This window comes from Plectrocnemia conspersa, unplaced genomic scaffold, assembly GCF_051122295.1.
Source record: "Plectrocnemia conspersa isolate PC_06_02 unplaced genomic scaffold, ASM5112229v1 ptg000002l, whole genome shotgun sequence".
Lineage (NCBI taxonomy): Eukaryota > Metazoa > Arthropoda > Insecta > Trichoptera > Polycentropodidae > Plectrocnemia > Plectrocnemia conspersa.
Window position 1 is genome coordinate 27,726,262 of NW_028277166.1, and position 26,684 is coordinate 27,752,945.

General features: G+C 33.3%; 2 protein-coding genes across 12 annotated transcripts in view; one reads left to right on the plus strand and one right to left on the minus strand.

The window, feature by feature from the left end:
- The first annotated feature begins 7 nt into the window (after positions 1-7).
- Positions 8-12,367, plus strand: LOC148238251 (C2 domain-containing protein 5). 8 transcript variants are annotated; one of them, XM_088181854.1, is made up of 19 exons: positions 8-384; positions 446-605; positions 706-846; positions 912-1,072; positions 1,149-1,363; positions 1,583-3,570; positions 7,388-7,519; positions 7,582-7,750; positions 7,817-7,905; positions 9,712-9,866; positions 9,932-10,041; positions 10,104-10,338; positions 10,626-10,817; positions 10,886-11,199; positions 11,260-11,347; positions 11,416-11,652; positions 11,717-11,875; positions 11,941-12,045; positions 12,110-12,367. In XM_088181854.1, the coding sequence occupies exons 1-19, from the start codon at positions 205-207 to the stop codon at positions 12,170-12,172; spliced, it is 4,893 nt and encodes a 1,630-aa protein (XP_088037980.1). In that variant the 5' UTR covers positions 8-204; the 3' UTR covers positions 12,173-12,367. The 8 variants fall into 8 exon arrangements, with proteins under 8 accessions (XP_088037980.1, XP_088037981.1, XP_088037982.1 ...); XM_088181855.1 differs by having other exon boundaries at positions 9,950-10,041; XM_088181856.1 differs by lacking the exon at positions 1,583-3,570 and adding an exon at positions 3,729-3,880.
- Positions 12,368-16,756: 4,389 nt separating this feature from the next.
- The window catches only part of LOC148238252 (adhesion molecule nephrin-like), a 137,591-nt gene continuing 127,663 nt past the window's right edge, over positions 16,757-26,684 (minus strand). The window contains exons 6-15 of one of the 4 annotated variants that reach the window (XR_015812525.1): positions 26,489-26,637; positions 24,066-24,267; positions 23,867-23,997; positions 21,427-21,586; positions 20,978-21,358; positions 19,178-19,399; positions 18,954-19,085; positions 18,770-18,872; positions 16,965-17,101; positions 16,757-16,879 (exon numbers count right to left, since the gene is read on the minus strand). Coding sequence is in view for 3 of the 4 variants with exons in the window: in XM_088204984.1 (XP_088061110.1) it covers positions 16,790-16,879; positions 16,965-17,101; positions 18,770-18,877; positions 18,954-19,085; positions 19,178-19,399; positions 20,978-21,358; positions 21,427-21,586; positions 23,867-23,997; positions 24,066-24,267; positions 26,489-26,637 (1,712 nt within the window). In the remaining variant the exon portion in view is untranslated. Of the gene's footprint in view, positions 16,880-16,964; positions 17,102-18,769; positions 18,878-18,953; positions 19,086-19,177; positions 19,400-20,977; positions 21,359-21,426; positions 21,587-23,866; positions 23,998-24,065; positions 24,268-26,488; positions 26,638-26,684 lie in introns of all 4 variants that reach the window. The other 3 variants (XM_088204984.1, XM_088204985.1, XM_088204987.1) reach the window with 3 other exon arrangements.

Below are 26,684 nucleotides of genomic sequence, written 5' to 3' on the forward strand. Positions count from 1 at the left end.
TGGCAGCACTGGCTAAGTTTTGATGGCTCGATGCGTTGCAGTGTTTTTTCTGTCGTCGCGGTCCATTTATAATTGTCAATTAAATGCGTAACAAATTGCGCAGAGTGAAATAGAGTCGACGACATGACCCCAAGCGAGCGTATGAGCGTCGAATCTGCGCGTTAGAACTACCGATTATTTTAGTGATCCAGGCACTGATCCATCATGCCGGCCAAGGTGAAGGTGAAAGTCCTCTCGGGGCGCAATCTACCCGTGATGGATAAGGGCAGCGATACCACGGACGCTTACGTCGAGCTCAAACTCGGAAATGTGACCCACAAGACAGACGTATGCAGAAAATCGCTCAATCCTCAGTGGAGCTGTAACGAGTGGTACAGATTTGAGGTAACAATAATTATATATAAATATAGGTGTTTGTTCATCTATTAATGCTAGTCGTATTCAGGTGGACGATGCGGATTTACAAGACGAGCCGTTACAATTGCGCTTGATGGACCATGACACGTATTCGGCTAACGACGCTATTGGAAAAGTCTATATATCGCTGAATCCGTTGCTTTTACCGCTGACGCATCACTCCAACGCCGAGGCTCATGCTGGAAAAGGTGAAATGTTTTTTCTTTTATTTCATTTCCAGATTCATGTCTCATAGTTTGTTTCAAAATATGGTGTTATGATACAACTTTCCTGCATTTTTATTTATAGGTGCAACAATGTCAGGTTGGATCCCTGTATTTGATACGATGCACGGAATCAGAGGAGAAGTTAACGTCATAGTCAAAGTAGAACTATTCAACGACTTCAATAAATTCAGACAATCTTCATGCGGCGTTCAATTTTTTCATTGTAATATTAATTAAATCGACATTTAATAAACACTCAATCGATTTTTATAAATATAACTATTTCAGCCCCTGTAATTCCGCAAGGATATCAAGTTACAACCATCCACGGATTTGTCGAAGAATTAGTCGTTAACGACGATCCCGAATATCAATGGATAGATAAAATTAGAACACCTCGCGCCTCCAACGAAGCTCGTCAAGTAGCTTTTCTTAAGCTGAGCGGTCAGGTAATATTCAGAGTTTAAATAATTCAAGCAATTTATCTAAATATATTTATATCTAAATATAACATATGATTTTTAGGTTCAGCGTAAAATAGGACTAAAAGCCTTAGAATTAGGAGCGAACGCCGTGATTGGATTTAAGCGGTGTTTAGACTTGGAAGGAGAAGTGGGAGTGGTAGCACGCGGTGCCGGAACAGCCGTAACTTTAATCAGACTCTTGGATCATCAATCTGTAGTATCTCCATCTGTGATGCTCACGAGCCATGCTACAAATTCACCTGATAACTTACAACAGTGAGTATCTTATTCTTTTATTATAAATATATGTTTTATAAAATTAGTCAAGTTAGGAACAGAGCGTGCAAAAATTTATAATATAGTATATTTTTAAATATACAAATTCAAGTTTTAAATATTATACATCTTATTTTTTTTCTGCATGTTGTGTGTTACGCTTCATTTCATATATACATTGACATACACGTGTATATTTTTTTAAATTATATTTTATAGTCAATTGAAGCAGTACATTGATTTTATAAACCTCGAAAGCAAATCGAGGGCCGTAAATGAACCTATTGTTCTGAATAGTCCTTCCTCTCCCGATCGATTATCTGATAAGCCTAACATATTTCAATCTGCCGAAGAGAGCATGGACGAAAACAACGTTAGAAATCTATTGCAGCAGGAAGACATGAGAGAATACTCACCGAAGAAGACTTTGAAGAGCAGCATAAAAAATTTAAAAGGTCCATCTCAGAATAAGTTAGGCAAGAAGAAAAGAAAACGCATGGAATCAATCGATGACGATAACGCCGATAGAGCTTCTATAGCGTCGTACACTTCAGAGAGATCTATCAAATTTTCTTTCTCAGACATCAAGAGCGAAATTAAGCGTAAAACTAACTTTAGACCTCCAATTTTAAAGAAATCGTCTAGCGGCGGAGACGGAAGCCAAATGGCCGCATTATTGGTCCGTTCGGTTATTCACGCGCATTCTAGTCTGGATTGTATTAAAGAAAGTCTCGAGTCAAACTCCCCACTGTCGACTTTAAGACGATCTAGTAAAACTCAAGGTAATTCAGATAGCGAAATAATGGCTTCTGAGCCGTTGATCATAGTGGAATCATCTCCGATTATCGCAGAAACTAAGATTGACGAGAAGCAAAAGCAATACGCATCGTTGACAAACATTAACCTAGATTCTAATAGCTCTAATAAGATAAAAGAGTATCTAGCGGTTCGAGTGATGGAATCGTGTCCTACTACTCCGAACGATTCATTTTTGAAGCTGCCTAAAGAACCTAACTATTTAGGCTCTAGTGTCTCGTCTATAGCCGGTAGCTCGGAAGACTTTTCTAGTAGTGACGGCGATGATAATTCTGAAGATAATTCCGATATTGCTAAAACCACAGACACCAATCTGGATACGGTTAGTTTAGTCGTGAAATCTGTAATGGAGCATCAGGTTGATAGTAATGTGATTTCGCACATGGAAGAAAAGCTGCAGAGTATATCTCCGAGTTTATCGGATAAAGTATCGAGCGTGGAAGAGAATTGGGGTCCTTCTTATGACGACGAGTTGGATGAAATCTCCAAAAATGATCACGTATCTATTATTATAGAGAACGATGAAAATCCCAATGTTGATATGCCGATTGAATTGAAAGATTCTCACTTTCACGGATTCAACTTTCATTTTCCTAAAAAGCTGTTTAGGCGTCATACGTCAGCAACTGGAGATCCTCCTAAAGTGAACATTATGCGTAAATTAAGCCGATTGTCACTCAATTCTCTGAGGCCAAAGATAAAACACAAAGAAGACGTTCCTAAAGAACCTAGTTTGGTAGCGACCGCTATTAAGACGATGCTTTTAGAAAAGGTTAACATCATGGGCGAAATCATACAACATAGCCCTATCATCGGCGATGAAATTCATCTCAATCGATCCATTTCACAGCACGATTTATTCAGACCGCACGATTTAAAGAGCATAGCTTCGAGCGATTCAGGGAATGATATTTTGGATCGTCATGTGAATCTTAAGATAGAGACTGTATTGGGTTCTCCGTTTGTGTCTTACAACGAGCTAAGGTTTACGAGTGATCCCGATTTGCATCTGATTCACACTCCGACTCTATCCGAGTCGTTTTCTTTGAAGAGCTTAAAAAGCATCGATAATCACATGCCAAAAAGGATGCCGTCTAAAAAATGGTATCCTTCTAAAAACACTGATTATTTGAATATAGAACAGAGGATCGATAATAAAAGTGTTACTGAATCGTCGTCAAAAAAATCTGAAGAATTTGAAGAAGATGATCAAAAATCATCCAAAGTGTCGATAGAATATCTTAAAGAAGAAACGCCAAAAGATAACAGTCTTCGTAATTCAAAATTCGACGCAGAAAAGGCTTTGTCTGGATATTCGAAGGTTTCGAATAAATCAAAGTCTGAATTGCAATTGGATTCTGGAATGGTGAGACCTAAGGCGCATATTAGAGGTAATCAGGGATTGAAGTGACAGCATCTTTCGGTTTACTTTGCCCTCTTAGCTTTTCACTCTTGTGTTTTTTCCCCCCATTCATTATTAATCGATAGCCTAATAACTAAATGTAGATAAACCATGAATGAGAGTGATTAACCAGCATGCCTTGTGTGGGTGTGGGGTGAACATGGGCAGGTCCGGTGTTGGTGGAAGCAGCAGCCCGGGGCACATTCGCGCCGACTCGCAGGGAACTACCACCACCAACGTCAACATCAACGTTGCCCATCGAAGATCGTCCGATTCCGATCTGAGCATCACGCCCAAAGGTTATATTCAAATCACAATATTACTATTAGCGCTTATAATTTAGATGGTGACTTAAGTGATGTGTATATATTTTTTTTGGGAGATTGGTGGTATAAGATTTATAGATTTTTAACAAAATTGAGAACATAGCTCAAAGGATTATAAGTAGTATTTTAAATCGCGCCTCCCCTTGGTCGTAAGGTGGAATGGTTCATATGTTTTGAGCAGGGTCCTAATGAGTAACTTTGCAAAACGGTCAAAGACATTAATTAAACATAAACAGACATTCAATTTTGTTCATCTCCTTGATAGTTTTATCGTTACACGTATAATGAGTTGTGATAAAAACCCATTTCAATGTTAAATCTGGTTGCTGCAGCTTTTTGGGGGATCTTTTATTTATTTCTCAACCACTACTTTTTTAAGAGAACAATTTAAATGAGCAATATGATAAATAATTGTTCCATAAAACGAATTGTTTGCATTAAAATAATAAAAAAATGAGCATTAAATAAATATATCTGTGTTCAATAATGAATAAGCTGTGCATTCATATTGGTGTAGCAAACGACCATACCACGCTGAATGCACCGATTCCTGTTCGATTGCCGAAGTTAAGCAGCATTGGGCCTGGTAAATACTTGGATGGGTGACTACTTAGTGGCACACTGGGTGTCGTTGGCCATAATGCGACAAGTTATAATTGTTCCATTAAATGAATTGTTTGTGCATTACAATGATAAAAAATGAGAATTAAATAAATATAGTGGGTGATTCAAATCCCTGTAAATCAGACAGCTGTCAATAATCACGCGTGTTCAAAGTATCAAATGTTATTTTGCAACAAAACATTTACAAAATGGATCGCTTAACCCTTTCAGTAGCGGGATAAGTTAGTATGGTGTGCATTGTGGTCAGGTGGCATCATTGGTCTTACTTTTTTGTGAACGATGAAGGATGGACTGTAACAGTCAATGGTGATCGCTATAGGCGCATGATAACAACTGATTATTTTTGGCCCGAAATTGAAGATATTGCCATGGAAGACATGTGGTTTCAACAAGGTGGTGCAACTTGTCACACATCGAGTGCAACATTATCACTACGCATTATTTCACGTTTTGTTGATATCAACTGTCTGCCGAGATCATGCGATTTAAGTCAGTTGTATTTTTTTTTTGGGGATATACTAAGAATTGTGTGCATGCTGACAAACCCAAAACGTTGGAGCACCTAAAAACCAACATCCATGATAAAATAATGTAATATATATATGATAAAATAATGTAATATATACCTGAGTACAATAGAGCGAAAGCTAAAACATCAAAAGCAGGCACAAGCACTCTCTATAAAGGTCAAGCAACAACTGATCTGTGGCAAAATTGTCAAAATTTAAATATTTTTAATAGTTATTTTTAAAAAAACACAAATTTATCTTTTCATGAAATTGAGGATTACAGAAAGACTTTTTCACGACAGTTAATTCTGATAATAGATATAGTCAAGCAAAAGTGGACACAGCCTCTTTGGCCGGTAGAATGAGGTTAATGTTTAACTATAACAAGTTTTTCATTTAACTGTTGGATAGGCTAGGTGCGAGCGAGTGGCAGCGAGCGTGCAGTCGTCAGAACAGTGAACACCTTATGAATAACTCTTTGCAGCGAATTTATTTAAATGGAGGATTATATAAATTAATAACAAAATTTACCTTACATAAATGGTTTAGTAACTAATAGCATTATTGTGTGTCACCAAGCAATCACCCATTCAAGTACTGACCAGGCCCTATGCTGCTTAACTTTGGTCGTTGGCTACACCGACGTTAATACACAGCTTAATAATTTTAATACACAAATCATTCGTTTTAGTGCCCACTACAAATAAAATATTGACCAATTTAATATTTTTATTGAACATAGATATATTTATTTAATCCTTATTTTTTAATATTTTAATGCACAAGTCATTCGTTTTAGTGCACACTACAAATAAAATATTGCTCAATCTAATATTTTGTTAAACATAGAAACATTTATTAATGCACAATTAGTTTTATGGAACAAAGTATTTATTTAAATGCTTATATCTCTTAAAATAATTCCCTGTTAAATCGCACCTATTATTTAAGGCTCACCTGTGGCACATAAAGTAATGGATAGTACTTTACATGCAGACTGTTGTGAGTATTGGATCTCTAGTTCATAATGTTTGAATTCCGTTCTAGGAAATCTTCCAGAAGCACATCTGTTTTTTATCTGCAGCTTAGATTCTTAGAATTTCCTTACCAGCCGAGTCCTTAGAATGATGGTGTTGTTTCTGAAAAAATCTCCAATTTTGAGTTCATCATTTTAAAACTCCAACATGTGTTTTATCCATTGAATTAATGAAGATTTTATGCATTTACGTTCCTTTTGAAAGTTACTCATCTGTTTCATGAAGATTCATTATATTTTTTTATATTTTTTGTTAGCTTGTTAGGTACTAATTTAACTATTTTGCTGTTGCATTGCCCATAGGATTAAACTATAAACGTGAGTACACGCAAACACGAGAGCTACGCGAACCTACAAGTCATCTAAATCTATCTATCATTTAAAAAAGTATAATATTTGCGATATTTATTTTGGATATATACTTATAAATGTTATCATCATCATCATACATCTGTATTGTATCATATAGAAAATTATCTATCGCTACTGTATGTATATTTTATATCATTATTATCATAAACATACATACACGTAATTATAAAACGGTATTTATTCACGTATTATTATTAATCTTGTAATAACAAACATGATGTTATATTTACATATATGTATAGAATAATGCTTTTTTTAAATTATTATTACTGGATTGTTATAACAGCAGGCTATTTATTTATCAGAGTGTTACTGAGCTTTCTTTGGAATGCATGATACATTAACGGAATTATAACAAAGCGGTACAATAACCATACAATACATAACACAATACAGTGATATTTTACAATAACACAACTCACAAAATTAACCAATTCTACCCAGATTGACGGATACTTACATATTTATAAGTGTTTTGTTTTGATTTGATCGATGTTTTTTTTACGTGTTAGAAAATGTGTTGAGTTCTCTTCTAGTTTTATTATTGATTCGAAGAAGAGCTGTTTTTCTATTTATATATATATGTATATACATATATATATATCAGTGGTCAGCAATGTAATATGGTAATCTTCTATTATAGTATTATGGTTAAATCTTTTGAAATCAGAACAACATTTCCGACCGTTGATCTATATTGAAATATTAATAGCATTATATGATGTCATAAATCAGATTGCGTGTGTTTCTGCATTTAACTATCGTTATGTTATGAACGTTTTTCTAGAACTGCCAATTCAGGATGAGCCTAATTTACTTCCAATATACAACAAACTATTAGTTTGCTATTATTTGGCAGCTCTAATCCTATCTTACTTCCGTCTCGCAAATTTATGATCAAAGTCGATCAAAATACATTGGATATTGTTTAATTTTTAGGCGGATCACTCACAGCCGGTGTCTGCGGTCCGGCCGTATTGAGACCTTCCATGAATCAAGATAATTTGGACCTCTTAGAGTATCCTTTTTTGACCATAGTTAAATTTCCACCAGGCTTCGTTTCACATATAGGTACGATTGATTTATACTTCAATTTTTAAGATATTGGAATTTAATTTTGATTTTTTTTATAGGGGGAGCAGTTGCTGCTAGATCCGTGAAATTATTGGAACGTGTGCCAAATCCCGAAGAACCGGCTCCACGCGATGCTTGGTGGAGCGAGCTAAGGACTGAAGTTCGTTCTCATATGAGAGCTCTTAGATGTAATGCAGTCTTGGCGTATCAGGAAACGACGACTATATGGTAATTGAATTGAATTATAATTGTAGGAATATAGGAGAGGTAATCTCAATTGAATTGTTATTTCAGTGATGATATATGCGTCTTATCTGCAACTGGAACTGCAGCTGTGATAGATCTCCGTCTTTCAAATGCACCTTATAACAATATATACAATGGTAATTTTAACATTTTAGTTTAATATTCTATATACTGTTCAAAAAACGGTAACCATATATATAAGTGGTGGCCTTGAAATTTATTTATTTTATTAAGATTAACATGTATCCTGCCACATAAGTCACTAGTGACCGTCATTAACTTTGACCACTGCCCCATTTCGATCACTTATGACTGTCAATATTTATTTTGAATTGACTGGAGCGCCGGCGGTCACTGAAACACCTAGTTTTAACATTGAATATGACCAAATACATAGGAAAACATTAGATTATTTAAGAAAAACATGTATATCTTTGTGTTTATATGGGCTATATAATGAAATATGAAGTTTATAAAGGTAAAGAATATCAAAGCTAATTTGGATCAAGTAAGTAGGTAGACTATTTTTTGGATTGATGAAGAATTAAAAAATACCAAACTGTTTGTGAATGATATATATTTTTTTATGTTATTTGCTCATGTACATATATACAAATACAGTCGACCCCCCTATAGCGTAGATTGGGACTTCGTTATAGGAATACTGCGTTATAGGGGACTAGGCACCCATACAAAATTTGAGGTTAGGTTCTTTCAACTGTATTTTGTGAAATTAACAAAATCAGCAAATCAAACTTTTTCCCCTTTTTTATATATTAAATGATCTTGTATTTAGTTTGTAAACAAGAGCATCTGCTCTATGTTCTTATTGCGACGCGCGCAAAGAATGTTCTTGATTTTGCGAGTACCAGGGGCAATGCAACAGTTTTATGAGTTAATTTTTAAAATGCGTAAGCCTACAATGAATGAATAATAAAAAATAAACATAAATTATCAAACTTTTTCTGCAGTATGTTTTTTTAAGGATATTAATAAAAGCCTATTAATTATATTAAGAAAAAACAAGAATGGTAGAAATCAAAAAAATGTCTTAAATCGTGTATTTATATGTTTAATTATTGTCAGTGTCATCTAATATTACGTTCCATCGAGACTTTTTAGTACCTTAATTTCATTATCACTTTTGTTAAACACTTACTAGTTGGATTTTAATGTGGATTAAAATTTAACACTATAGGAAACTTCGCTATAGGGGGGAACGCTATAGGGGTTTTACTGTAATTACATAAAAATTAAATAAAACAAGAATAGGATGAAAAATATGAATATATTTTATGTCTCGCGATTTTATGTATTGACCGAAAGATTTTTCATCAGAAAGGAAAAGAAAATTAAGTTTTCATCAACACAAAAATATGCTCCTCGAGATTGTATTGTTTTTTATAATTTTCATTGAGTGAATCAATAATTGTTCTCACTTTTGTTAAACGATCCTCATGATCGGCAGCGAAATTATCTGGAATGCAGCATTTGGAGTAAAATCTCAAACCTGTTTCGTCTCATTACAATTCTAGAAAATGTTTGTCTAAACGTAATATCTGTGCTCCAATATAAATTGATACTGAGAGGTTTGACGAACCCTGTCCATATAATAAAGCCGAAAAATCTTCATCTCATTCTTGTTAGTGGATGACCAAGAGTGTAACCGAGAAAATGATCCTAGAACCGTATAGAAATGTTTTAAAAAAACATATACTTACGTATAATATACATATACAATTAAAATTGTAAATTGGCACAGTAAGTCTTTATATACCGCGGCAGGATATGTGTTAAATCTAAATTTTGCAAACATTGATTATGTTCTACAGTTACTAAAACAATATTATAAAAGGTCACTACAAAAGTTACACGAGGAGTGCGGCCCTTTGCTTTGCCTTAGCTCTACGTAATGGATTTAAATAAATTTAATTTCATTACAGCCGATCAAAACAACATTACACCCAAAACGCATGAACAAGAAGTTGGGGACAAGAGAGGCGAACTGGTTCAGACGTCGTCGTTAGACAGAACCGACTTTGAAAAGACTGATATTTTAAATGCCAACGTCTACTTGAAGAATCCCCCAGATAATCATGTATATATTTATGCCAGAATATAAATTACCCGTCCACAATATTTTGATACATTACTCGATTGCAGGGTGTAAATCGTAATAAGCGCATGAGCGAACGTTGCGGACCGTGCCATTTACCTTACAACACCGGATCGGTGCCTTTTAGAGTTAGCGTTACTAAGTGTGCCGTTTGCAAGTAAGTCGCCAATCTCTAGCAATTTTTAACTAAGATATGATTCTTGAATAATTTTTTTACAGGAAGGGTCGAGTTCCTAGCGTTTTGTTGTGTTCTATAGAACCGATCGACGGATTGAGCATAGTCGGTCGAGGGTGTTTGATTCAAGCAGTTGCGAGTAAAGCAAGGGTGCCTGTTAGGGGCGAGCCGGCGGCTAGAGATATATCCGATCAGTTGCCATTCTTAGAATATGAATTGCATAGATTGCTGCTGGCGAAATTGAGAGTTCGGGGGATGAACGCCATGTTTGGTTTAAAGGTATGCTATTATATTTTTATGGAAAGAATTTCTTAATTGATTTAATATCTAGATATTTTGACATTATCACGGTCTTTGAGTATTGAGGGATGTTAAGGAAAATATAGTCATAAGTTTAAACCTCATCAGTTAACATGTTATTGATTGTCTTCTATATTTTAATATTTTTTTTAATGTTTGTTTCTATGTATTGTGATACATTGGGGCAACCTGTTAGGTCACGATGGTCTTAATTTAATTCAAATAAATAAATTACATAGCAATGACTATCATCGTTTGTTTGATAGACTACTATAGCTGTTGGAGCTAGTGTCGTAGCAGCAGTAGGAGTAGGAACTGGCGTCTTATTGGCAGCTTTAGGACCTTGCACAGCAGGACCTAAATTACGAGCAGCTCCTGGCGATAGCAAAGTCCGCGCCCTACAGAAAGGTCTTGATGATGCTTTACACGCAAATAAAAATGTTTATCATTTACATATGGTATTTTATATGAACTCTTAAAAATATATGTAATTCAAAACATATTTTTAACCTAATTATTTGATTAGGAGCCGGAACCTTTCACTAAAATTCAAGGATCGGATACAGAAGAATCCGAAGAAGAGCTGCCAGACGTTGAGTTGGGCGCCGGAAATAAAGACACTTGTGTTTTAGAGGTAGACGATGCTGAAGATCTGGAAGTTTTGAAGATGTTGACTGAAGCTCGTCCCCCAGCTGGATTACACGTAGTCAATACTCAAAGTGTGCCTGGTTTACCGGCTTGTGAGAACCTCGGTTCAGTGGCGCATCTTCAGATGTTCACACAGCTTTGGAGAGCTAGATTATCGTCTCCTCCGACATTACTATATCCACATTTTCATAGGTTTTTACAGCTATAAATATTTAATTAGTGGACTTATATTTATTTTTAATATATTTTTAGACTACTCCAAAGTGTATATTTTAAATTAAGAAGAATGGTGCCATGTGCTGTATGCGATCTTAAATTCAGACTTGATCTACCAGAAGCCGTAAATTTGATTGTTCTTATTCTTACGTATTTTTAATGATATGCTTATTGTAACCGTTGTTGTTCAAGGATGAGATTCAGTTGGTTGTAACCGGAATGGCTCTCGGAATCACTGAATTGCCACACGAAAAAACAGACGGAAAGCACGATCCTCTTAAAAAGTCTGATTCAAACGAAATGATCTTCACTTTGGACGAAGAGACTGCCGTAGATCTCAATCCTCAGAATAAGAATATTAAACACGGTCCAAAATCAGAATCGCCTATTCAAAATCTCGCCAATAATATGAACTCTTCGCTGCAATTGGTTAATATTCTCTTTAGATAAAATGTCTATTATGATATTCGAAAAATTTATGATCTGTTTTTAGGAATGGAGACCGACTGTTGTGATGACGCCTCTCGCTGTAGTTCCTGGTGGACGTATGTTGGAGTATCTTGGTAATTTAGATTTCATCTTTGTGAGAGAGAGTACGAGTGTTAGAGAACAAGGCGGACTCAGCGGTTTTCTGCATACATTTATCACAGAAGTAATTAATTAAAGTATGATATATTAATAGTAATTTACGTAGAAACTAAACTGCTTTTCACGTAGGTCTTGGCTGTAGTACGAGCGCACGTCACGGCTCTCAGTGGAAATGCAATAGTAGCTTTTTACATGACAGAACTCATTTTGAGTGATAATCCACACAAAAATCAAGTTAGTTAGTATTATATTATGTTGTAAACATTTTTTTATGTTATAATGTTTTATGTTTTTTCAGGCTCAGTGCCTTGTCAGTGTGGGCGGTGATGTAGTCTTAGTGTCGTATCTAAATAATGATTAATGACATGTTGTTGGTTTTAAAGTGTATTGTTTGTTTATTGTTGTGAGATTTGTTTATCAATTGTTACCCATTTTAATTTATTACATTACCGACTGATTTTTTCTCATCATATGACATATTTCATTATTGTATTGTTATTGATTCATATTAGTTTATCAAATAGCTTGAAAAGTAATAAATTTTGTATAAAAAGTTTTTGTTAGCTTTTATTTAAAAGTCTTGACCACCAAAATTTTTTTTTGATCCTTAGCTCCTTCCTTTCTTTGATTGAGTAAAATAAATTTCCCATCTTATATCACATGTAGGCAACCCCGGAAAAGTCGTTCAGTTACTTCAAACCATCGAACATGTCTGTGTTTTTTTCATACCTAGATAAATAATATTGTCAATGTATACTATGTCATAAGCATATGCACTTGGACACGTTACGGAACAAAATAAAATCTAGTTGAACTTGTTGACTTTACACGAAAATATTTTAACATCTGCTATTATAATAATAATTTGTCTAATTAGTTTGTTTTGGTTGGTGTTAGTTGACCAATAGAAATTCACGTCAAGCAATAAAATCGCGTGAGAGAGTATTGCTTTTCTCTGTCTTAAGCCGTCTGTCAAGCTCTCTCGATGTGTCATGATCAGGGCTGTGGAGTCGGAGTCGGAGTCGGAGTTGGAGTCGTGGAGTCGTGGTGTTTTGGCCGGAGTTGGAGTCGGAGTCGGAGTCGTGAAAAATGAGCGACTCCGAGCATTTTTTAAATTATGAAATTTATGAGTTTTTAATTGCGTTATAATGAATGTGTATAGCGTATGAATATTAAACGTGTAGAAAAACACCAAAAATACCTGATAAAATTTTTAAAACTTTTTTGAGTCGGAGTCGAAGTCGGAGTCGGAGTCGGAGTGGAGTCGTGTTGTTGGTAAATATCGGAGTCGGAGTCGTGGTTTTTTTTAATGACTCCACAGCCCTGGTCATGATGTCTGCTTGATGTACTTTGATGTGCCACAATGTCTCATGACTTTTGCCCATCGTCTTGGACACCGGTCTTATGTATCGTAGGTTGGGAGCTCTCCGACGAATCGTAACAATACAGAGATCATTCAACCAATTGTACTTGTTTATTCGACTAACGAACTATGTCCACACTTCTAAAGAGTGGAATTTGCTTATTTTTAGAGTGGAATTTTTAAAGATCATATCATGTAATGAGTTTAGAGCAGCGGTCGGGGAACCGGAGTAAATTACCCCAAATGGGGTAAAAATGAAATTTTTTTGGGTAATAGGGAAATCTTTCTAATATTTAAATTGATATTTCATAAACGTGTTAGTATGTTTACAAACTTAAACAATATGTAAATGTAAATTAATTCAATAAATAATATTTATTTAAAATTTACATTGATTGTTTTCTTTTCAGAATGGGGGGGGAGGGTAATATCGACTTACGCAAAAATATTTTGGGGTAATGGTTAAAAAAGTTCCCCGATCGCTGGTTTAGAGGATAATTACAACGCGTTGTTTATTTGTTCCTTTATGTCCAAAGAATCGTTTTTTCCTATGAACATAACAAGGGCTATTTTGGTGGTTCGTTCAGTAATAGTCATAGTTTATATTATACTATTATCACGTTTATTCTTGTAATTATCAAGGTTGTGGTGATTTACCCCCACAATATAAAGTTTTGTTCCACCCTTGAAAAAGCTTTAAACGATATTCCTGAAAAAAATGTATGTAAAATAATAAATTCAACATTTTCCTTTTGTAGGGATGTCGTTTTAGCTTTTTCCAGGAGGGGCAAAATTTGGCTTGTTAGTGGTCATATTTTAATATTTCCATTTCATTAGGATTCATAGTATTTCATTAATTGATCTGACCAAATTCAACAGGGTCACTGTTTATTGCACGTCGAAAACAATCAAATCATGTCGTCGCAGTGGAAACGCTGCTATCTAGCGTTCATATTAAGACTTTTTATAACAATATTATAATTTACAATAAGTGAGAATCAAATTAAACATATCTAAACCTAATTTTGATAGCGCAAAAAACCATTATCCCTTTTTAGAAGTCAAAAACGCACCGGCACGATTTTATTGCTTTTGACGTGAATTTTTGACTTCTGAGAAGTGATAATTGTTTTTGCGCCCTCCTATTGACTAAAATTCGGTTTGAATACACTTTGACCAATACTCTTATATCAGAAGTCCGTAGTATTATCGTAAGGATAGCTATCATATTTTTAAAACATAGTGTAATATCCAATTGCAGACCAACTATGGAGCAATATGCAAAAAGTCTACATATTTTCTGCTTATTTTCTCCTGAGAGATGAGTTGGCTTACTTTGTATTTAGTCAGAATATTGAACACCCCATGAATAACGCTCAGCGAATCTAATTAATTGTATGTAAGACGCGAAGGTATTCATAGCGACGAACGAAGCTGGAATAACGACAGAGCGGCAGTGTAGAGCACGCTTGGCTTGTATTTATATCTGACAATTTAGCGAGCACAACTAAACAAGTTCACCTTAAAACACCTTGATAATGACCATGTATTATTTTATGCTGAACATCTATCAACATTAAACTGACCTTATGATTATTATTTAATAAGTAAATAATTCCATAAATGATTAGTTAAAATATAAAAAATGTGATATAATAATACATCAGTAATTAAAACAAAATGCTCAATACTTAATATAAAATGATCGGCATTTAATAAACGATACTCGATAATTAGAATAAATGTTGGTTTCTAAATAATTGACAGTTGTAAAACGTCCATTTGCTGTTCAATCCTAAACCTAAGCTAATCGTCACGTCCGTGCGGAACATTGTGGCTTTAAATTTTACTGATCAAAAAATATTATTTACTGACGATTTATTTTATTTTATTTTACTTGGCACTTTTTTTATGTATTACTCATTAATGGATTTATTTATTAAATTAAATATAAATCTATTTTTTTTAACTTGTTCTGTTTTGTCACAGTTCTGATTCGACATGTTCTGTTGTAAAATGTTATGTTTTATTTCGTCCAGTTTCACTTGATAACTAAAGAATTCTAAATAAAAATATTTAAGAATAATGAAATAGTCTGTTTCCCCCCCCAAATTGTTGAATTGGTCAGACGGTCAATAGTAGGAAAGAGTAGCATCTGCAATAAAATTAAATAAGAACGAAATTTTTGTCACCCAGGTCTTTGTTTCGAGAAGGTTATCCCTGGCACTGTTTTACAATGCATGATTTATAATAAATAAATAAGGAAAAATGTTATTTTTTTTAATTAAAATTTTTTTTTTATGATATGTATGTGTGGATGGATATTTTAATATTTCGGCCTGCAACTCCGAGATAGAATGGCAATCCGGCCCCATACGGGAAAAGGTTGCACATGTCTGTCATTTCAGTTTTCCGATCAAGATGAAACTTGAGATTCCATGTATCGAGATTATCAGCAACTCCACAGTGCTCAACAATGTCAAAGTGAATTTCTGTCTCGCACTAAGAAGAAAAAACGAATGTATAGAATTCAATTTAATTTATGAACTAAGTATATGAAATTCCGCAACTTTATTGTAAATACTCGTAAATACAGTGGCGTAGATGCACTTGGTCGACCGTATTAAAGGTTTTTTTTAAATAATAAAAAAATGTTACATAAAATTAAAAATATTTATGGAAGAATCACATTTTATTCAATATAACTTTTTTTTATATATAACGGTACTATTTTTAAGTGATATTAACATTCATAATATGTATAATCAAATTAAGATATGTGTTAATTCAAAGATATTCTTTTTCACATACACGTCAGAATAATAATATATAATCATTTACAAATTTCAGTACGTTGAGATATGTAACGGATATGAAACGATATGAATTTATATAACTGGAACGGTTGCAATGATATTTATCTGATAAAGTGAGCTTCAATTTGGCTAATTGAAAATTTTCTAAGTTTCAACATTGATAAATGTGCATCTCTTTTAATAAAATAATTTAATGAATAAAATATTTTTAATTACTGTAACAGTTGCTCACTATATCAGATTTTTTAAAAACACATTTGTAGATAAGGTGTTATTAAATTAATACATAATATCTCATTACAAAATATGAATTTCATAATATATATAATATCTCCAATAAATTATTCTATATATATTTGGGGTAGAACGTTATACCCACTTGTTTGTGACGATTCCACGAAGTTTTCACATGTCATACAAAAGAGGTAATTAAAATTATTATAGATTTTCACCTAATAATGCAATATCACACACTTGAGTGTCCGTTTTTTTAATTCTTCTTATTATTTTTACATCACAATTATATATTTATATGTATAATTTATATTTATAAGTAATGTTTTCCGTTCAACGTGCATCGAATTACACACCACTTAATGAAGGGAAGAAATGTTAAAAAAATATTTATTTATTATAATCTTTCCGAGTTATCATCTTAGCGTCGTCGTATTCGATATCGTTTATATTCTCTCATAATATATCAAACGATTATTTGTCTTGTTTTTTTTTCTGTTTTATGCATGTATTTTATGATATATTTTTATAATTTGGCAAAATTTTGAGTCGATCGTCACAGTGGCTAGACGTCGCTTTCTTGCGCAGCTGGTAACGGCGCTCTCGTCGTTACGACCTCACGACCAGCTCTACTCCTCGTTTCTACCATGGGGATCTGTAATGTTGAACAAAATATAGTTTAGGACAGTATTAACTTTTAATATTATATAATTTTAATGTTAATTGGTTAGTAGACTCACGGGTGGTGTGTGCGTTAGATGGGTCGTCATGCACGAGGAGTACGGAGGTGGATGTGAAGGACCAACGAAGCTACCGCCGCTACCCAGGCTGCTATCCATGTCTCCGTTTGGTTCTTCTAATGTTAATTTATGTTCAGCTAAATCATAAATAAATATTGATCCTTATTTACAGAATTTACTATTTTATATTTATTTATAAAATATTACTTTAATATATTAAGAATATGTTTTTGGTGAAAAAGTACACATGGAATTTGTGATTTGAGTCAAGTATGGATTTTTAATATTATAGAGGACAATTTAAATGAGCAATATATAAAATATTTGTTCCATAAAATAATTATTTGTGCATTAGCATTGGTCAGAACAGTGAACACCTCTGAAACGAAACCTTTTCCGAAGATGTACCTTAGATAAATGCACAAACAATTTATTCTAAGACACAAAGTATTTATTTAAATGCACATATCTCTGGTAAATTGCACTCAATATTATATGTTCATATTATTAGTATATATTATTTTTATTACCAAAAAATGTGTTTTATCAAAATTAAAATATTCTGTTTTAATTTAAAATACTTTCTATTGTTAAAATGTGGTATATCCGATTAAAATCTTAGGTATGTTTAGATTGATATGATTAATATGTATTATTTATATTAGCTGCTCGTCTCAAGTGATCTAGGTGGACTCGAGTTAAACTCAAGTTAAACTTTTGTTTGTTTATAATTGAATGTTAACGAAAGGACTCTTGATGATAGACAAGTCTAAAAACGATTGAAAAGCTTTTAGGCAAATTTATAGGCGTGAGAATTAAAATGATGCTAATTAAACATAACAAAACCAGTGTTGGCATGTGAAATTCAAAGATGGGTTTTAAACGTTTAAGATACAAAAATAAACTTTTTTGTTAAAACTTTTTTGCAGATTAAGTCAGAGTACTTTACATGAAGCAGAAAGATTAAAAGTATCATTTACAAATGCCCTGAGAAAGGATAAGAAGTGCATTCAGGATAGCTAGTAATCCAACTGCAATCAGTTTCAAAACTCGCAACCTTTTTGTACATAATTGGCTGTTCCACTGAAAGGGTCGAAAAACAAATTCTCATATGGAGATCTTAAAGATCATCGGTATGAATTCGGAACGTGGGCAACCAACGATCACTTCCCTAGACATTAATTCAAAGATTTCTTTTCACACTAATAACACTGGCACTTCAAAGAGTTCCACTTTCAAAGAGTTCGGGGCATTATAACTTCAAGAGCTCTCCAACTTGGACTCAATAAGTTTGCACGAACTTCAATCAATCCTATCAAACTCACTTAAGCCGCCACTTCTCTCTTCGCACCGACGTCTGAAATCCAGAGTTAAATTCACACAAAATCTGAGGCTCATAGATCATGGACAGCGAAGAAATTACACAGTTGAGCAGTAAGAAAATGATGATGGTTTTTGAAAAAATCTTCTTTTCTGATGGGTGCATCCAAGAGAAAAAAAATCCAAAGATATCCTTAAATTTGTGTTTTTTTAAAAGTTCAGAAACTGAAGTTGGATCAACCTTTACGCGACGGTCTCAATTTTATTTGTCATTATTAAGTTATTTAGCTAGTATAGAAAAGTTTGGCACATAAATTAAATTCCGGCCTTAAATATATATTTATATTAAATAATAACTAAAATAATAAACATGCATTATTAGTTATTTTATATATAAGTGAAATTTATTATTTTTATTATTTGTGGGTAGAAGAGAGTGCTACTCGTTTACAATTTTTTTCCAACTAATCATTCATCAAACATACCTTTATTGAGCGGCACAACATCAGGATTCTTATCATCTTGTAGAGTAAGAATCTGAGCACGTGGTGGTTGTTGTCGTGTACATTGATTTTTCTGCTTGCCCGACTGTACTAAAAGTAAATTATAGCACGATAACATTGACAAAACTTCAACATTTAAATTTATACAACTAAAAAGTACACTTACTAGTATAGTTACTAGACATCCTATGTTTGAGTTTAAATATGACCAAAAATATGATTAGCAATAGCAGCATTGTGACTATTGCTCCGACTAGCATCCCTACGAGAGACGTTATCTCGATATTGGTTACGTTTCCTTAAAAAATAAATAAATTCATGTATATGTATTGGAGATTGATTGATGATATAGACATTTATTGATCTAATCTTATAAAAATAAAGACTAACCTGTATGCTTTTCTGCTAACTCTAAAGTGAATCCATCTAACGGTATGGGCTCCGAACGTCCGCGGGTATTAGCCGCGTAAACTAGCAGTCTTAGTGTTCTTCCAGCTCCTAGGCCACCGACCATAAATGCTGGTCTACTTGCAGATACATTTGCTAACAGGATGTCGTGTGGTCTTTCGTAGACTTCCAACAGAAACCATTGTTGTAGACCACCATCGTAACCTGAAATGAAAATTAAGTGTGTAATTATTTTAGTAGAAAGCAACCAACGAGCAAAGGTGCTTTGACAAATCAAATACAAAAAGAATCTTAATTTCGTAACACTCAAAATTTTTTTTGAGTATTATTATCCGTAACCGCACTAAATATTTGATAGAAAATAATAATTGACATTATCTTGTGTACCGAATAGATACACAGACCTGCAAAAATTAGTTTATGAAAATTATTTTAGTTTTATTAACTGATTTTTATAAATATTTTAGTTCTGATCTTAAAAATGACATCCATTAATTTCTATAACGTAAGGTTATTTCACAAAGAGATGAATTTTTTAAAGATATTTGTAATTTAATGTTGACACTTAATATATATGTACCAGAAATAAACAATTATAAAAACTAAAATCATTAAGAAAGTTTCCAATAAATACAAAAAAGGTCCTTAGAGCAACGTTTTCTTTTTCCCTCAAAACATCTTTTCCGCTTTTCCTTTTAAGAACTTGCTGAGAAACAACCAGAAATAGTACGCGATCATGTTCACATCTAATCTTCCATGGTATTGTATTTCCATTATCTTTATGTCCTGATGAAATCTTTCATCTTGTTCCTCGCTTACTGCACTCAACTTTTCAGGATAGCAGTTTAGATGTGAATGGAGGAAATGTGGTTTTAAACTCATGTTACAGCGCAAGATCATGAGTTTTTTCAACGTATCTTCAACAATATTTTTGTAGTTTGACTCTTTTCTATTTCCAAGAAAGCTGGTTACAACAAGTTTAAATGCTTTCCACGCTATTTCCTACTTGTTTTAAATTTCGTTTTAAAATTTTCATTCTTTATAAATTTTCTAATGTGTCCAAGAAAAATGTCTTCCTTCAACTTTGCTTCTGACAAACTAGGGAATTGGTCACAGAGATACACAAAACATTCTCATTCTTTTGGAAAGACTTTGACAAATTGTTTCATAATGCTTAATGTGAAGTGGTGGAAGTAGAACTTTTTCCGGAGCAATAAGACACTTTCTCTCAATGTTTTTGATTCTAAGCTGTAATGTATTTCGGATTGACCATACTTTCTTGATATAATGCTGCTTTCTGGTACGGCTGTCCCATTCACAAAGAAAATATGTGTATTTGGTGTAACCACTCTGCTGACTAAATACCATTGACATTGCTTTTAAGTCGCCATAACTTGTCCATTTATGATTTAGATATAAAAGTTTGTTAAGAATCAACTCAAGATTTTCGTACAATTCTTTAAAATGAACTGAATGTCTCACAGGCAAAGATGCATACTTATTACCGTAGCGTAAGAGTACTGCTTTCAGACTTCTTTTTATAAATCAATAAAAAACCTTTTGTATTCAATATTGAACGCTAACATAAGTCCATAAGTCCACACACACACATACAAAAGTACACACACATACCAGGAGAGTGCGGTGAGATAGTTTCCCTCTCGCTCTAGATAAGGGCATGCGGACCGCATGCTCTTATCTTTCACTCACTCTCGTCCCTTAAGAGAGGGAAACTATCTCACTGCACGCTCCAGATGTATAAATATAGACTCGAACACATACCTGGGTCACAGATGATTTCTAAAGCAGCACTAGTTTGATTCGTCAGCGAGCAGTTCGCTGGAGAATGTGGTCTGGAAGCTGGCAGCAAAGTCAACGCACAAGGTGTCAATTGCTTGCCCACTAAGTTAGTTGCCCAGCACAAAGCGGTGCCATAGTCCAAATCAGAAATTGGCATATACGTGAGGGTCGACCTTGGCGGTGTACTGGTCATGGTGAACCTCTCTGAAGTGACTTCTGTCAGAGGACCTCCCAAGGAGTTGTTTAATGCCCAGTAGAAGGTGTCTGGGGGTGGAACTGCTTCAACTTCACAAATTAGCTGAGCTCGCTCCTGTCTTGCTACGCCGTAGGAGCGACGTAGCGTTGTTGTGCAAACTGGTTTATCTGGAAGATGAAGAAGATTATACATCATTGAACTGTGGTTGTAGAGTGGTAGCAGTTAAAATACTCACACATTATTCTTAAATTTACAACTTGAGAACGCGCGTCTCCTTCTACGTTTGAAGCACTGCAAGCGTAAGAACCAGCCGCGGACCTTTTGACTGTTCTTAGCACAAGATTGTTGTTTGAGACGTAAACGTTCGATTTAAGATCTTGGACTAAGGCTTTATTCTGAAATAATAGTAAATAATTAAATATATATGATAATATATTTATCGTTTGCTGTGTCATGAAGAGTGGGGTGAGGTGTGTGTGTGGTGTATGAAGAGAGGGGAGAGATAACATTTACTATGAACACCTATACGAAACCCATTGTGTTGTCATTAAAAAAAAACAAATTTCACTAGAAAAGTATGTGCAAATTTAATTTGTGCACAGAAAGCAGCCGCTTCCCACGTAGGTTTAGTAAAAAAGCAGCGGTGTCACTAATGTTTCCATGGGTTTCCAGAAACCTGTTGTTAAAAATCAGAAAATTCATGCAATTTTGCTTAAAAATTGAATTAATACGAATGTTTTGAAATTATTTTCTACGATTACAACTTTAAAAACTAGTTATAGAAGATTCAAAATCGAATATATAGCAGGTAGAAGAAAGACCTTTTATACGCAAGCGAAGTTAGCTGTTAGCCATTTGAGGAATATAATGGGTCAAGAGAGACTGTCAAGGTTTAGCATTAATAAATATCTATATGAATATTGATGTAAATATTGACGAAGTTATGAGAATATTTGCATATAATAGAAATATAAGATTAGATTTTCTACTAAAGTAAAAATTGAATTAATTTAATTTCAACCAATATTTTTTATCTTTAGTTATTATTAAAATGTATTTTTTCATTATTATTAATTAGTGTAATGTTTATTGAGAGTGTAAGTATATTTTATGTAAATAAATATAATTTTATATAGTTTATGTTGTCACTGTTCTTGAACAAATTGTAGGATGAATTTTAATTGCTTTTTAGTGATTTGCACTTTTGATTTAAGCTGCTTCAATTCCAAAGTAACAAAGACAGCGCTCAATGAGACAAGAATTAACTCGAAAAATAAGGGCTTCTATCAGGGATGGAGCATCTAAAATATTTATTTATAATTTAGATACTTATTTAACCATATAACGTTGGTTATATATTGATAATCTGAACTTTTTGTAAATGTTTTATGTATAATTTTACTTGTAGCGGTTTTAATTTAATTTTTACAATTATTAAAGTCTTCATTGACATTTTCTGATAATTTAAAGTTTTAAGATTTCATTATATTTTGTAGTTGTCTATAGTAAATTTTAAATATCACTTTAATTGCTTTACAATTATTTGATATTTTTATATTTTATTTAGACATTCTACAATATAAGCAATATAATATGAGCACTTATAGTATTGTTGGTATTATACATTTTTCCCATTGAACTAAAATTTGAAATAATATTTATCAATGAATTATAAGTGCTAATCCTTGTATATTAAGATTTGTTTAAAATGTTAAAATTATAAGAGTGTACAATATTATTATTATATAACCACTAATGTGGTATGTATTTTTTGTTATGTCTGTGTTGAAATCTCCTATAATTATACTTTTTTTATTTATATTATTTAATATATATTTTTAATAGCTAAAATAATTTGGAGCCTTATAAGCAATGTAAATGTTTAAAAGCGATCGTTTCATCTTTGTGATCTTGATTCCGAGGGTAGTGAATAAGTTAATATTATCTTCATTAATAATTTCATAATTAATATTATTTTTTACATAAAAACTAACTGCTCTGCCCTTTTTAAACATTGATACAAAGATAGATCAATAACATTCTATGTTAAGAAAAATATTTTTCACCATTATTGATCCATGTCTCAATGAGTTTCAATGACAGTTTATTTCACTACCGCCTATTAGTTAAATTATATTTTCAAAACAAAGTTGTAGGGCGGTACAGTAATAAATACAGTTTCAATGATATTGAACAAAGAAATTATAAAAAAATGTTTGACACATTTTCATAAAAGTTTACTGAAAAATACACATTCACTGTAACATATATACGTAGGCATACAACATCTACGTGTAAAGCAGTCCAGGTTCATTGAAGCTTTTTAGTATATAAAGTAAGAATTAAATTCTTATTGAATGCCTAGTTGGATTTGGCAACGAATCAACTATAAAACCACATAAAAAGTTAATAACTTCATTTCCATAATCGATTTACGTGTCTGGTTATAGTATAACATATATGGTGCTATGTGGATATTTCAGAGTAGAGAGTGAATATGAAATATAATCCATATGCGATCCACTTATTAGTTCGACGTCCTATCGGAATAGAAATGAAGTATATTATATCTTCAGTAATATAATGAACGTCGGTTCGCCTGTCATGTTTCGGTGGATAGTGCCAGGAGGCGTCGGTGTGGGGTGGATATTGAAGTACTTTTTGACGTTACTTACATCGTGTTCCCATATTAACTTGTAGGGTGGCGGGTTTGCCCTCACTTTGCATTCGAAGTAGACATCGTCGTCTTCCTCTATGTCGTTGGGGTTGAGAGTGGTGCCCAAGGTGAGCTCTACGGTCGGGGCGACTGCAACAAGTATCGATTTTTTAGATTGCTAAGTGTGCTAAGTAAGCGCTAGCGAGTATAATGCTCACAGAGGACGTTCAGGGTGAGTATCGCCTCCATGGGCGTGTTCAGTAGGTCATGAGTGGCTCGACACATGAGCCTTTGACCGTGCTGTTGAGCTTTGGCGTGAAGCTTGAGCGTGCTGGTGCTCACGGTAGTTTTTTCGTTTGACTCTTTGTTCTCGTCTTCTGATTGTTGTACCTTCTCGCCAGGTTCACCTTCTGAATCCTCCTGTAAGAGAGCAAAATAACGGACGAATAGTCAAAAGACGTAAAATGTACATATTCATATAAAACAGGTATTTTTATAAAAAAAAATTATAGGCAAATCTAGTCGTGGTTTACCAACTAATATTCAACAGTATTTGGCAAAATTCACTATTTATTATTCAGGGTATAAATTTTTCTTGAGTCATGTCGCTGAAGCTCTAAGGGCACAGTTTCTACCTATCTAGGTGTGCTAGAGCCGAATAAGAGGCAAAGCTCTAGCGGTGGCTCAGCGTAGATGTTAGCATTCAAATTCTAATCCAGAATATCGACGCAGAGTTTATGCTTTTATTATATACAAAAAAATCACCGCAATCAGAAGAGGAAAGTAGTTTTTGTTTATTCTTACTAATGGAGCGTAAATAAAATGCACACTGTCGGGTTCAGAAACTAAAACACTATTTATTTAGAATTTGAAGTATTAAAGTACATCATAATCATAAAAAGGTCTAGTTTGAATCGCGATAAAAGCGTTTTAACCGTTAAAGAAAAAAAAGTAGCACCGCGGGAGACCACTTAATAGATTAAGGTACGCGTTATAAATCATAAAGGATAAAATATTTATCACCTTGAGAATATTAAACGTGCGCAATTTAAGTTATCCACCAACAGAAATTTATTTCAAAAAAATTCACCACCTTTTTTTTTTATTTTTTTATTATTCTTTCACTTAAACTTGACAAGCTTAAGCCCAATGCGTTACAGTGAGTTAAATCTATACTTACTGAGTAAGTATCGCATTGTGTGCTTGTGTCCGTGCAAATATCTACATATTTATTTTTTTAAATAAAAATTTATAGTACGTAATATCTTTTTTTTGGAGGATGGTTAAAACTGGTTAATCGGTTTTTGATTTGTAAATTTTTTGTAAGTTTTTATTTCGGATAATATTTTCGAGCCCCTAATTTAATCTCTGTGAATAAAAGAGTGGTTAAATCGATAAACCCGACAATGAAAAATATCATAAAGTTTTTCTCCAATTCCTACAAGCTCTTCTTAAAATAGGAAATATTGGCAATCCGGAGATTCTGCAAGAATTTCGTTTTTGTGTTCCATCTAATAAGCACAGCTTTCCGACTTTTTAACTTTCTATCGGATAGTTTTGATTTTTTCTCATCCAAGTAGTTTCAGTTGGTACACGCATACTGGTCTTGCTATTATTATATATATATAATTTAGTATAATTGCTTAGTAAATATTTTTTATGTATTTTTTCTGTGCATATTTAAATAAATAAATGCAAAATTTGTTTAGCTCAGGATCACATATATGTTGAAGAAAAAATTCAAATCGACATCAGAAAAACAAAGCAGCTAGATTTGACTATTGGGGTCGGTTGGCAATGTATTAAGCACTTGCTGACCGACCATTTGTGCGATTCATAGTTCACGTTTAATGTGCTTAGAATGAATTTAGTGCTTTGGACGAGTTTCATACACTTCTGGGCTTCTGATGTTATTTGTAGTATGTACCCCAAATCTTGATTTGCATATTAATATTTTATAATCTTTCCGACGTACTACATAGTTATTTATATAAAATAGACACATACTTTCACCTTTGAACCAGATACATTGTAGCACTTTTTTGTGATATACAACACCAGTAATATAACTGCATGTCACATTTATAATACTGATACTCCATTATATTAAAAAATACTTTTTTTTTTGTTTTATATTAGAGCCTAAAATTCAGATTTGAAAAAGTTTAGCTGATAATACTATTTAGTTATTCCTTTTAAATTATCGTAAATATATTGAATCGATCAAAAAAAATCGCTGTAATTTTTCTGTGAAAAAAATTAATTGTAGATCTAAAACCAGCACCTAGTTTGAATATTTGTGGCCAAAATGTTATTAACTGATTCTTGCTGTTAAAATTGCAAAAATTCTGCGAAAAAAAAAATTTTTCACTTAAAATAATATATTAATTAAATAAAGATACCTATTTTATTTTATAAGAAAACATCAGCAAATAGTTTTGCATATAAATTGATGTATTTTATCTTTGTAGCAAAAAACTGTTGTATATTACATGAGCGGTCTTAAACAAATAGTTATTTTAATTTTCTGTTTAAAGATGAGAGAATTAATTATTTTTGATATTAAATTCTCATGTAATAATAAATCAAATATTTTCATTGTACATATAATATATGATATAAGTGTATTATATTAACTGACCTGTGGTGAATCCACCCCTATTCTTTGTCCGTCCAGCCACCAGGATAATTTCGGGGGCGGTCTCCCACCCCTAGCTTTGCAAATGATCTCGTGGGACCTCCCGGCGCTCAAGGGCTCCTTCTCCTGCACCTCAATATTCAACGGCGTCACTGAAAACCCAAAGAGCGTTAAACCACATCCAACCACCCTAACCACC

Excerpts from the sequence above, each read along its gene's own strand:
- LOC148238251 (XM_088181854.1), top strand. The coding sequence starts at position 205 with ATGCCGGCCAAGGTGAAGGTGAAAGTCCTCTCGGGGCGCAATCTACCC. Across the intron at positions 1,364-1,582 it reads TCACCTGATAACTTACAACA|TCAATTGAAGCAGTACATTG; the intron begins GTGAGTATCTTA and ends TATATTTTATAG. Across the intron at positions 3,571-7,387 it reads ACCTAAGGCGCATATTAGAG|GCGGATCACTCACAGCCGGT; the intron begins GTAATCAGGGAT and ends TTTAATTTTTAG.